General features: G+C 31.3%; 1 protein-coding gene across 3 annotated transcripts in view; it reads right to left on the bottom strand.

Annotated features, from left to right (window-relative positions):
• Positions 1-3,302: 3,302 nt before the first annotated feature.
• The window catches only part of FMN2 (formin 2), a 426,622-nt gene continuing 417,125 nt past the window's right edge, over positions 3,303-12,799 (bottom strand). For all 3 annotated transcript variants that reach the window (XM_031966950.1, XM_031966953.1, XM_031966951.1), the window contains 2 exons: positions 7,997-8,078; positions 3,303-5,837 (listed from right to left, as the gene is read on the bottom strand). In XM_031966950.1, the coding sequence (XP_031822810.1) occupies positions 5,811-5,837; positions 7,997-8,078 (109 nt within the window). In that variant the 3' untranslated portion in view covers positions 3,303-5,810. The remainder of the gene's footprint in view (positions 5,838-7,996; positions 8,079-12,799) is intronic.

Raw genomic sequence — 12,799 nt, 5'->3', positions numbered from 1 at the left:
TTCTTCCGCATAGAATCCCAAATTTCTTTCAAGGTTCAATCATCTCCAAGAGGTCTGTCCCAATTCTCCAGTTGTTGGTATTTTCCCATCCCTTAATTATATGTGTTTCCTTTTTTGGATGTACACCCTCTCTGTGAACATTTTATATCCTCTTAGGAGTACATATGCTTTTTGAGGATAGGGACTGTCCATAGTATTTTTACCCTGAAGGCCTAGAAAATTGTCTGGCATGCTTGTTGATTAATTGTAACTTAACTCCTTCCATTTCTGTTGTTTAAATTGTCTCTAAGTAGTAGGTACAACATTATATTCACCAGTGGGTGACAATGTCCAATACAATACTACTCAATTTAGATAATTCTTAAGTTTAAAGTATACATAAAATGAATAATTTCTTGACTTTGAAATGACAATAACAATCAAAGTAAGAAATTCAGGAGATTTCTTTGCATGATGCTAATGACTCCTTATTTTTATAAGTGTTCAAAAATGTCAGAGCTGTTTGCCACTACCAGGAAAGTGATCATTTAGAAGCAAACCATTATAACAATGTCTTTTACATGCCAGATTTTATGGTGGCGCATGGCAAATTAAGATGAAGCAGAAAAATAAAATTGATATCAGTGTGCATTGTAATATAGCACCTAGAATAACTTAAAAATTTATCTTATCAAAATTATAATACAAGTACATATCCAGTAAATAAAAAATATTTTAAGACTTTAAAATTCTGGTAATTATAGATAATGTTATCTTTCTAGTCCAAATGTGTAGAACTTCAGTGTTTCCTCAGTTGTCAAAAAGGCAGAGGTGAAAAGAATGAAAGTCATTTTTTGTTGTTATTGTTCATTTATTTCTTTTTTTTTTTTAAATTAAATCTTTTTATTTTCAAAATATATGCATGGAAAATTTTCAACATTCACCTTGCAAAACTTGGTGTTGCAATTTTTTCCCTCCCTTTCCCCCACCCTTTCCTCTAGATGGCAAGTGATCCAATATATGTGAAACATGTGCAATTCCTCTATATATTTTCCCACAAATGTTGCACAAGAAAAATCAGATAAAAAAGGGAAAAAAATGAGAAATAATACAAAATACAAGCAAACAACAACAAAAAGAGTGAAAATATTATGTTGTGATGCATGCTCCCAGTCCTCTCTCTGGGTGCAAATGGCTCTCTCCATCACAAGACCATTGAAATTGGACTCAATCATCTCATTGTTGAAGAGAGTCATACGTATCAGAATTGATCATTGTATAATCTTGCTGTTGTCATGTACAATGATCTCCTGGTTCTGCTCATTTCACTTAGCATCAGTTCATGTGACTCTCTCCAGACCTCTCTGAAATCATCCTGCTGATCATTTCTTTATAGAACAATAGTATTCCATAACATTCATATACCATAACTTATTCAGCCATTCTCCAATAAATGGGTATCCACTAGCTTTCAGTTTCCTGCCACTACAAAAAGGGCTGTCACAAACATTTTTGCACATGCGGGTCCCTTTCCCTCTTTTACTATCTCTTTGGAATAAAAGTCCAATAGAAACACTGCTGGATCAAAGGGTATGTACAGTTTGATAGCCAGCCCTTTGGGAATAGTTCCAAATTGCTCTCCAGAATGGTTGGATCAGATAAAAGTCATTTTTTGAGAAGTTTTTCTTTCCTAAATAGTCTCATAAGTGTAAAGTCTCATGCTACCTATACCCCTGACAGGAAAAAAATTATTTATCAATATTAGCAATAATGGCATGGGTAGGATTTATTTATGAAAGCAAAAATACTAGGATTCTTCTTGATATGTTTCATTTTTCTTCTCAATTCTTTTAAATTGAGAAAAAAATCTTTGTTTTTTATTATTTCTATCTGCTTTCCTATCCCCTAGGTACCATATTGTCTGATAGGCTATAGGAAATATATAGACAAAAAATGAATTTCTTGTTAAAAGTGGTTAAATATAGAAATTCTATTTTTGTCTCCAATACATCAATGATTTCATTACTTTTTATCCCTATTCTCATGTGTGTGTGTGTGTGTGTGTGTGTGTGTGTGTGTGTATGCGCCTCGGGTTATCTATCTAACATTGTGAGTTTTATGCTTGACTTTCTTCACATGGTTTATGAATGTGTTCAAAGTAATCATAAAGGAGGGGAAAAGACCCACATTTGTAAAAATATTTGTAGTTGTTCTTTTTGTGGTGGCATCACCTGCCACCACATCCATGTGGATGCCATCAACTGGGGAATGGTTGAATGAGTTATGGTATATGAAAGTATCAGAATATGACTGTACTATTAAAAGGATGAACAAGATGATTTTAGGAAGACCTGGAAAAATTTATACAAACTGATGCTGAACGAACCAAGCAGAACCCAGAATACATTGTGCAGAGTAATAGTAAGATTGTGTAATCACCAACTATGATAGACTTTGTTCTTCTCAGTGATTCAGTGATTCAAGGTAGTCCCAATAAATTTTGATGGAAAATGCCATCTGCATTCAGAGAGAGAATTATAGAGATTGAATGTAAATCAACACATGCTATATTCACTTTTTTTGTTTATGTGTTTATGTTATATTTGTGTGCATGTACACCTGCTTACCCATATACTTATATTTCTATAATAATAAATCTTCATCTATTTTTTTTTGGAAAATAATATTCTTTCCACTTTTACAGTATCTAATAGTTAATATTTGTAAATAATATTTACTTTCCCAGAAAGCAAATTATCAATATAAAGTAGATTAACTAGCCCTTCTAAAAATACAAGTATTCTATATATGCTTTTAATCCATTAACAATCATCAAACCTGAAACAGAAATCCATCTTTCTTGTTCCTTCTAAATATAATAGATATAAGATCATATTTCTCTTTTTTAATTTAAAATAAGGCTAAATATTTAAAAGATGTTCTTAGGCAAAATGTAGCATAAGAAAGGACTTTTTATTATTTATTTTATTTTATTTTCATATAAATTAACATTCTAGAAAAATTCAAATAGAAACACTAAATACAGTATTGCACATAGTGATCTTGTTAAATGTCCTACTACTTCATTGGAATATGGTAATATAGTTGAGGGAAACAGGAAGACTATAAACAAACTACTCTATTTGTACACTTAAAATAAATCCAAAATATAAGAACATCATACTACATGTTATATTAATACAAACATCATTATGAATCAGTGCCATTGAAGGAGACTATTCTTTTCAATTGCTTTACATAGCGCTGAAAATAGCAAAACTCACTCCCTTTCACCACAAAACACTAATCTGACTACATGCCACTTTTTTTTTTTTAATGGAATCACCTTGGGTAGGCTTACTAACCAACATAATGCATTTTAAGCCCACAATTTTTTTTTCTTTTTCTGAGCTAAAAGAAAGCAAAACAAAGAAAATCTTTTAAAAAATAATCTATTAGATAAAAATATAACTAGATTCTCATTTTGCATCTTTTAAATTATCTTGGCACATTATTAATTCTGAAAAAGCCAAGAGCATTTCTAATTCCTTTTAGTATTGCCTAACTATCCTGGCAGGTCACAAATAATAAAACAAGAGTAAACTGCAATTCAATCAGGGGCTTATTTTATTCCTGTTCCTGCCCAAGTTGAAAATCTGTAGGTATCAAGTATTTAAATTCCTTCCAAATATTGATAAATGGTCCTTTGAGAGGGTATGTGAAGCAGCAATGAAGAGGATAGATTGTTGCTTCTAAATGATTGTACATAAGAAAATCATTAGATTCCTTCAAGACAAAAAATTTAAAACTAAATAAAAATATCTTCATTAAAATGAAAATTCCTTTGCCTTCCTGTTAATTGCTAAGAACAGTTTCTTTTTGTGTTTGTTGGTACTCCTTTCCTCACTCTCCTGTCCCTATTTACTATCTGGAATAATTTAAGAATCAGAAAAAAAAAATACCTATAATCATCTTCACAATTATCTGGGTATGGAAAGCAACCAAAGAGTTGGTAAGTGTTGATTATACTGAGCAGATAAAATTCAAATTTAAAATACAAATGTGAACATCAGATAGATGCAAATAATTCACCAGTAGTAACAATTTTCTTTATAAATTTCAGTGCAGTGTGATGGAGTCTAATTGCTAGTGGAAATGGAAACATTAATCCACATTGTAGCAATCTGAGAGTTTAAACCCAAGTTTAAGTTTTCACTAGGTTCAGAATCTTCATAGATACTGCTCCATGTGTGTTCTTTATGTCTTTTGGTGTTATTCCATAGGCTCGAAAATAAAAATTAAATATATAATATAATAAAATTTTAAAAAATATTCCTCCTAATCTACTTCTGGATAGATCACTTTTGCTATTGTTTTTTAACGTATTGTGGTATGGTGTATGAATTACTTGGAGAAAATAATGACTTTGACATAGTTTCATTTTGGAACAGTTAACAGTTGTGTTGTGCTTTTATTGACATCAAACTGATTTAGAACATCAGTCTTTAGCCAGATGAAAATGGATTGATCTGATTTTCTTGTGTTTAATCAGATTTCTACCCTTTGCGTGTCACATTTCATCCCATACATGTTTCACTGCTTCCTATTGTTGTTGGGTTTTTTTTTTTTTTTACTCTGAGCAAATGTATGAAATAGTAGTTCTTAAAGTGCACACTTCAATTGCTGTTAGGGATATTTTAGTAGTTTTCAACATGGAAAAATAAAGGATAATTCAAATTCCAAACTAAATAACAGTTACACCAATATGAAAAGTGAAAAGTGGTTTAAAAACAAACTGATAACTTACTGCTTTACAATAACCTAATTAATCATCAAAAAATGGGCAAAGACCTAGAGGGGAGAAGGGTTTCCAGCTGGAGCATTTGCTTTTGATTCCTCTATAGTATGTATAGGCTTCTTGCAATTGGAATAACAATGAAAAAAATTAAAATCAGCTGCTAACCATTGTAATGCATAAAATAATGTTTGCTGCTTGTCATGGGCAAAATAATACAAAGACTATAGTACTTCAGATTAAGAAAAGGTTTTTTTTTTTGTTGTTGTTGTTGTTGTTGTTGATAAAAACTAAAGTGTTGTATTTTTTTCACTTAAAGCTATTCCAAAAATAGTGAGTTTGTAATATTTGGAACACTTTATCTGACTGTAAAACATCCATCTGCAAAGAATATTTAGGAAACTTTTTTTAATCTTCCAGAGAACCTAGAAGTCTGTGCCTATTGAAGGAATAATGAATTCTAATAAATATCTCTAAAATTAAAGGAATTACCAAATGGAGATGGAATATTTAACTATTGTTTTTAATGATAACATCGTGAAATGATAGGAAATGGATCTAATAAATATGTCTCTAGCCTGGAAAATTATCTGATTTAAATCTATTTAAAACTTTTAGGCAATGGTCAAGAAAAAAATTGACTGTCAATCAAAGATACACTTAGAACTTTATGTGATAAAATGGTTGTTTTATAATAAAGAATTAGATAATACCTGTTAAAATTTCAGGAATGCATCTCAAATAAAATTAAATATCTGATTGTCGCAAAAGGAGGACATATAGCATGCAATGAGTTTTTTTAATGTAAAAAGTAGTTTATTTTCTGGGTCAATAAATTTAATTATTTTACTTTTTATATTTAATTTGTGCACAGTACAGTGGAATTGATCAGTGAAATCAGTCAAGAAAACAGAAACTAGACTCAGGTCAAGATGAAAAAAACAATGATCAAAATGATGTAGTTTCCTTCCCCCCCTAAATACATTAAACTTTGTCCATCTAGTGGCAATGCTATATCTGTTCTGACTTTTGGTGATCAGATTTTCATGCTTATCTTTGCTTTCTGAAAACAAACAGACAAGATAGAAAACAAAGTTAGACATCAACATTTCCAAGAAATTTAATTGCTTCAATCTTCCAATGTTACTAAGCATAACTTTTCTATTTGGAATAGGTTCCAAGAAAGATATTATATGCCTTTCATGGACAAGTTTCTTTTCAGTGTTATCATTAGATTTGCACAAACTATAGGGTAAGTGCTTTTAATGTTTAACTTTGTATTGTGTAAAAAAAAAAAAAAAAAAAAAAAGTTTACCACGATATGCCTCTGCCCCCAAATCACCTAGACTCTGCTCCAATTTTAGGTACTATATTTCTCCCTCAGTCTCAGAGAAATATGACAACTTAACAAATAAGTCAATATTCCTCTTCATTTATAACCTTTTAAACATATGTTTCAATTAAGAGAGGAAAGTATCGAAAAGAGGCTATATGTATGATACATTTCAAGCTGAAATTTGAAACTTGATGCAAATTAAATGATTAAATGAACTATAATTTGTAGAAATAGGGAAGAAAATATTGTTAGTATGTGAATTATGATTCCTAATCATATCATTTTTCCTTTCTAATTATATTCCATTTTAGGTTATTGTAATAACTTGTCTTTATAGACAATATTGCAAATTCAGTTGCTAAAGAGCTTCATATTTAAAAATATAAACCAAGGACTCCTTTATGATCTTCTATATTTTTTGGCACCAGACCATTTCCAAAACTTTATAATTCAAAACTTCAATAGATCTGTGATCTTATGAATATGGGTATTCACTTCAACTTAACAGAAACTGGAGTAATGATAAAGATAATGATGAGACAGGGACTTATTTGTATGATTCTTATTCATATGCTGCCATAAATCCTTTATGAAGAATGCATTGGAGAGTTTTATATTAGATAAGTATCACTGTAATGCTTGGGTTATTTATTTCTTATCCCTCACTCTTGTTTGCAGGCCATTTCTACTCTTTTTCTGATCATTAATTTCTGAAATAATTTCTTTTAAACCATTTATTGCAGTCAAGTCATCTTCTTTAACCTATCTACACCCAATAATGTCTTTCCTTTGCCATCTAGGTTATATCAATTCTTTAGCAAATATATCATTGCAACCATATAGCAATTCTAGGATGATATGATTTAGTATTTGAAAAGATGATTTTGTTTTAGAAAACAGCTTATGAATTCTAAAAGCATCGATTTTTTCCCCCAAATTTAGCTAACTTACTATGTTCCTTGTTCAATTTGGTTCCAGTTCATTTTTCCATTCAAAGTTTCAGTCCAAAATATATATACTGACACACTAATTAAATGGCTTGTCCATTCAATTGTATATCATAGTCTAGTTAAGTGATATTATTTATCTGTATGCTTTCTTTTTTATGTGTGCTAAAAATTAGACAAAATTCTTTTGAGCAGTTGTAGATCCCATTTAGGAAGATCTGCAGTTTTTTTTTTTTTGAGTTTGATACAATTAATACAATGTGTTACCTAAACAAAATCATCTGCAGAACTCTTTATGATTAATATCTTGTCCATAACTTAAATTTCAATAATTTAGTTATCAGCTTGCATACTCCATAACATATACATTATACAAATTATTCACTTTATTGCTAGTGAAGCAAACTTATAAGCTTAATGTTCCCTTTCTTCTGAATAATAATTTGTCACATTATTTAAATAACTAATTAGGCAAGGGAAAAATCTTAATTTGGGTGGTTAAAAACACCTCATTATCTGATATCTCTTAAATAGCCAACTTTATAACCACTCCTAGTTCTAAATTTAATTTTCAAAGTCCCAGGCAAAGAACAACTTTGGTATTTCTCATTTTTCTCCCTATCCCAAGAAAGCTAATTAAATTATAACATTTATTCTAACTTCAAAGGGAAATCTGGAGAAAGTTTGAGAAATGGGTTCCCTTTTATCAATAGTCTCTTCTTTTTCAGTCTGAAGATTCTGAACATACTTGCCCCAGTCAAGCTGCAATGTTCTGTCTGAGCAATTGCATGAGCTAAACAAAAAATTCACAACTGATACCAGCAAAAAGAGGAAAGAATGAAATAATAGACCAATTTAATTGTGTATATCCTCATGTACAGTTTAAGAGTAAGTTCTGAAAGCTATAGGTCATAAACAAAGAGTATGCTATATACTTACAATTCCAGAGTCATGTTTCGGCTTTATTTTATACAAGGATTTTTCTTTTTTCTGCCTACACACTTCCTCTGCTTCTTTTACTCTAAAGAGGGAGAGAACACATTTTGAAACACAAGCTGAAGAACAATAAACAATTCCTTCTATAGCAAGTGAGAACTTTATAGCCAGTAAGAGCTTCAGAAATGGGCTTCTAACCCATATCCCAAGAACACAATGGAAAGTTTTTGCAAAATTGTGCCTACCGAGTAATGAAGACAAACTCCAAAATCTCTTTTTGGAGAAAACATGAAAGTAGGAGAGTAACTTCTTTTTCTGCAAGCCTAAGATGGCAAAAACTAAGTTGAGGCAGATCCTGCCACGTTGGAACAACTTAGAATATAATCCATAGTACTTTTTCTCCAATTTTAAAAATTTTGTTTTCTGAAGACAATCTTGGAAGATTTTTTTTTTTTTTTTATCAAGGAATGATTCATAGAATGTCTCTCATCTGTGAATTAATGAAGGAGCTTGAAGAAATGTTCATAATTTAGTTTCATTTAAAGATTTCCTTTTCAAATTCATATTTTTAAGAAAGTCTTTTTTTTTTTTTATGGAAATAAGGGAGGGAAAGTATCCCTTAGATTGGGAAACAGAAGAAGCTAACTTGTTGTTGAGTGATTGGTGGTGTGAATTTGACTGAGTCATCCACTTAAGGCTTTAATTTCCTCATCTATCACATATAAGGATTGAACTAGATAATCTCTAACATTCCAGACCTTGATACTATAATGATCTATGAGTCTGTGAAGCTACTTTATGTTTAAAAGATAATCTTTCTTTTTAGAACTGTGCATAGTGTGTTCCTGGAAAAATAACAACAGAAAAGGCAGGCACTCACATCTTAACCAAATCCTTTTATGCAGCTCTAGAAGGACAATTTATCCAAGAGAAATGTATAATAAATATACTTCTCAAATCCTGTCTGTGGCAAAGCTCTGATGAAGGAATTCATCTTATATACAGTTGAATGAAACATTTACTTTTTACAATTCAATGAAACAAATACAATCCAATATCAGTGGCAAGAAGATTAATGATACAGTATACATTAAAGCATGACAAATGAAAGCAATTCCTTTGGACACAAAAAGCCTGCTGGGGTTGATCTTGTTAGTAATTCCAGAAAATGATGACATTTTAGAAGACACTCTATTGTTGTTACTTTTATTACTTTCTACCCAAGCAATAAATTGTCTTTAATCCTCTCTCTAAACATTTGCAGAAGAAAAAAAAAAAAACTTTCTTTATAACAAGCTAATGATTGCAGAGACCACATTTTCCCCTGAAATAGCTACCAGTAAATTTAAGTTGAAGTATTTGGATGAGACTTTAAGAGAGAATTTTTTGTGCACTTAGTCAAAATCTTGAAGACACTTCTATTAAATTCACTTTTGATTTTTTTAAAAACATTTTCAATTTTCACATTTTGTTGGCATTTAAATATATTTATATATAATTTTAGAGTTTTTAAAATATTCTGAAAATTCTATTTTCTATTTTTTTTATTTCATTCTCTAAATTCATTATGACTATTTGGGAACAGCTGAATGTAATGATAAAGTTTTTTTTTTTAAAATTTTACCCTAAAATAATAAATTCCTACATAGTAAAGACATTTTGAGAGAAGAAGAAAGAATAGAGAAGAAAGAAGATGAAGAAGATGAATAATAAGAAGATGAATAATAATAATAATAAGATGAAGAAGAAGAAAAAGAAGAAGAGGAGGAGGAGGAAGAGGAGGAAGAAATAAGAAAGAAAAAGAGGAGGAAGAAGAGAAGAAAGAAGAAGAGGAGGAGGAGGAAAAAGAGGAGGAGGGGAGAAAGAGGAAGAGGAGAAAAAAGAAGAGGAGGAGGAAGAGGAGAAGAAAGAAGAAGAGGAGGAGGAGGGGAAGAAAGAGGAAGAGGAGAAAGGGAAGAAGGAAGAGGAGGAAGAGGAAGAAGAGGCAAGGTAGGAAACGGAGGGGGAGAAGAGATAGGAAAGGAAGGAAGAGGAGAGATTGGAAAGGAAGGAGGAGGAGGAGAAGGAAGAGGAGGAGGAGAAGAGCTATGAAGAGGAGAGAGAGAGAGAGAGAGAGAGAGAGAGAGAGAGAGAGAGAGAGAGAGAGAGAGAATGAATCAAAAAAATGAGAAAGGTAGAGGCTTTTACTAAGTCCTCTCTTTTAATTGGATTGGATTGATTAGAACTGTCAGAATCAAAATTTCAAATATAATCTGTTTTTCCTATATTCTTAAACTGGAGGTGGGGGATGAAGGATATTTTTGTTTGTTTGTTTTTTGGTGAGGCAACAGGGGTTAAGTGACTTGCCTAGGGGCACACAACAAGTAAGTATTAAACTTCTGAAGTCATATTTGAACTCAGATTCTCCTGACTTCAGGGCCAGTACTCTATCTATTATGCCATCTAGTTGTCCTTATACTTTTGAACACTTAAACTAGGGAGTAATCTCCTGTGAATTAACAGAGTCAGGAATCCAGTAAAGCCAGTTTTTTTTTTTTTTTTTTTTAAATTTGCATGATATAGGAGTCACTTTAGGAACTTGATTCTCAGGTGATATGTCTCAAAGAATCACCTGTATTAATTTGGACAAATTGGATGTGGTAGTGGGAAGGAGAGAGGGAGTCAATATGAATAAACAAAAACTATGAGAAATAATTTTTAAAAGATGAATTTTGATATTCTTGGGAAAAAAAAACACTCTAATTCAAACTATCTGTTAACTTTACAATTCTGGGTAAAAAATCCTTAAGATCCTTTTTAGTAAAAGATGAATTGATTGAATTTGTAGGGAAAAGCATTGTTCAGATCAATTAATTAGCACTTATTAAGAAAAAAAAAAGGAGACTCATAAGCTGAAGAAGCTTAAATTCTAAACATAATCAGATAAACAATGTTCTAGGTCCTTCAAAATAAACTTTTTAATAGGTCTCCTTAATTAATATTATTAATTTGATTAGGAAGGGGAATATAAACCAAAGGTTTATAAAATGGATTTAGATATATAAAAATACTAATGAAAGATTAAAGACAAAAAGGTTTATAGGGAGGAGAAAAAATTAGTTTTCAGCTGTAATTTTGAAGGTTCTTATAGAATATCCAAGTGGAAATCTATTTGGAGATGGGTACCTGGAGCTCAAAAGAGAGGTTAGAAATAGAAAGCTACATTTGGGAATCAGCTGTTTAGGTGGTAGAAGAAACCATAGGTGTAAATGATATTGCCAAGTGGGAGATTATAAAGGAAGAAGAGGGAAAAAAATACTAAGAGATTCCAGAATAGATGAGTAACTACTGTACCAGTACATGGTGAGTGCTTAATAAAAGCTTATTGGCTGGCTGAGTATTTGAATAATTGAATAAATGAGATATGGAAAGAGTCGCTAGAGAAGAAATAGATTGTGGTATCTTAGAAGTCATGAGTAGAACGGATTATATATAATACATTATATGCTGTATGAAGAAAGATGTTGCTGGAAAAAAATACTTTTGTATTAGGTGATTAAGGAGTCACTGGAAACCTTAGAACATCTTTTGCAGAGTAGCCAAAAGACAGAATCCAGGGACCCAAGACAAAAATGGTTAAGGATCCAATGGAAATATCATTTGCAGACAAAAACATTTTCAAGAAGTTTAGCATGGATAGGGGAAAAAAAAAGAAGTTGAGGCATTAGGGGCAAAGAAAGGCCCTCTAGCAAATTTTCTTGAAATCTATGATGCTTTTTGAATTCTCTCTCTCTCTCTCTCTATCTCTCTCTCTCTCTCTCTCTTCTCCCTCTCCCCTCAGGCAAGTGGGGTTGTGAGTTGCCCAAGGTCATACAGCTAAGAAGTGTTAATTGTCTGAATGAAATCACATTTGAACTTAGATCCTACTGACCTCAGGGTAGGTGCTCTATCCACTGTATCACCTAGCTGCCTTAGTACTCTCATTTTTTTTTTTTAAACTTTAAAGCTGATTCATATAATTATTTTCATTCCTGGCATTCAAAAGCTCCAATTATTAATTATCTAATGTTTAATTTGATTGGTTTCCTTCCAAAAACAATTCTTCAAGTTTCTTATCTGTATGGTAAAATCAGGCCTGGTTCTCTGAATTGAATTTAACAGCAGAGAGAGAGCTCTAACATGCTGAGGCAACATATAATACGAAATGAAATTTGTATGAAGGCTAAAGAAGCTATAAGAATTAAAGATAGTAAATCAAATGTAGGTCTAAGGAAGATGAAGATAGCAGATCAGCATGGATTTTTGCTAGTAAAAGTAGGTAAAGAGTAAAGTAAGGAGCTATAATAATATAAGAGCAGAAAAAGAGATACCATCCTATTTTGTAAACAAAGAGAATACATTCTAGCATTCTATTTGATTTAAAACTTCACAACCAGAGAAGTAACACAGGCAAAAAAATGCATATTTAAAAAGTGAATAAGAAACCCAAACAAACAAACAAGGCACTTTTGCCTTCATCAGTGTCTAGATTTAGATTTTCAGAAGTATAAACCAACCATCACTTCATCTGTGCATCTGTGAGAAAGCCCACTTCTCCCTCAGAGATAGGATTTACATGAAGGAAAGGAATCAGAAACTAAATAACCTATAAACCTATATATTGTCAACCAAATTAATTTTTTTCTAAGCGGTCAATGCAAGATCAGATATTTGCACTTTATGAATTTCTTTTTCTATTTATTTCAACAATACTTATTAAAGAAAACCAATCTACACTATATAGGTTTCTGGAACAAGAGAAAAAAAAATATATATATATATACACAT

The sequence above is a fragment of the Sarcophilus harrisii genome, chromosome 4, assembly GCF_902635505.1.
Source record: "Sarcophilus harrisii chromosome 4, mSarHar1.11, whole genome shotgun sequence".
Taxonomy (NCBI): Eukaryota; Metazoa; Chordata; class Mammalia; order Dasyuromorphia; family Dasyuridae; genus Sarcophilus; species Sarcophilus harrisii.
Note: the sequence above shows the minus strand (reverse complement) of the source record. Positions and strands in the feature narration are given on the sequence as shown.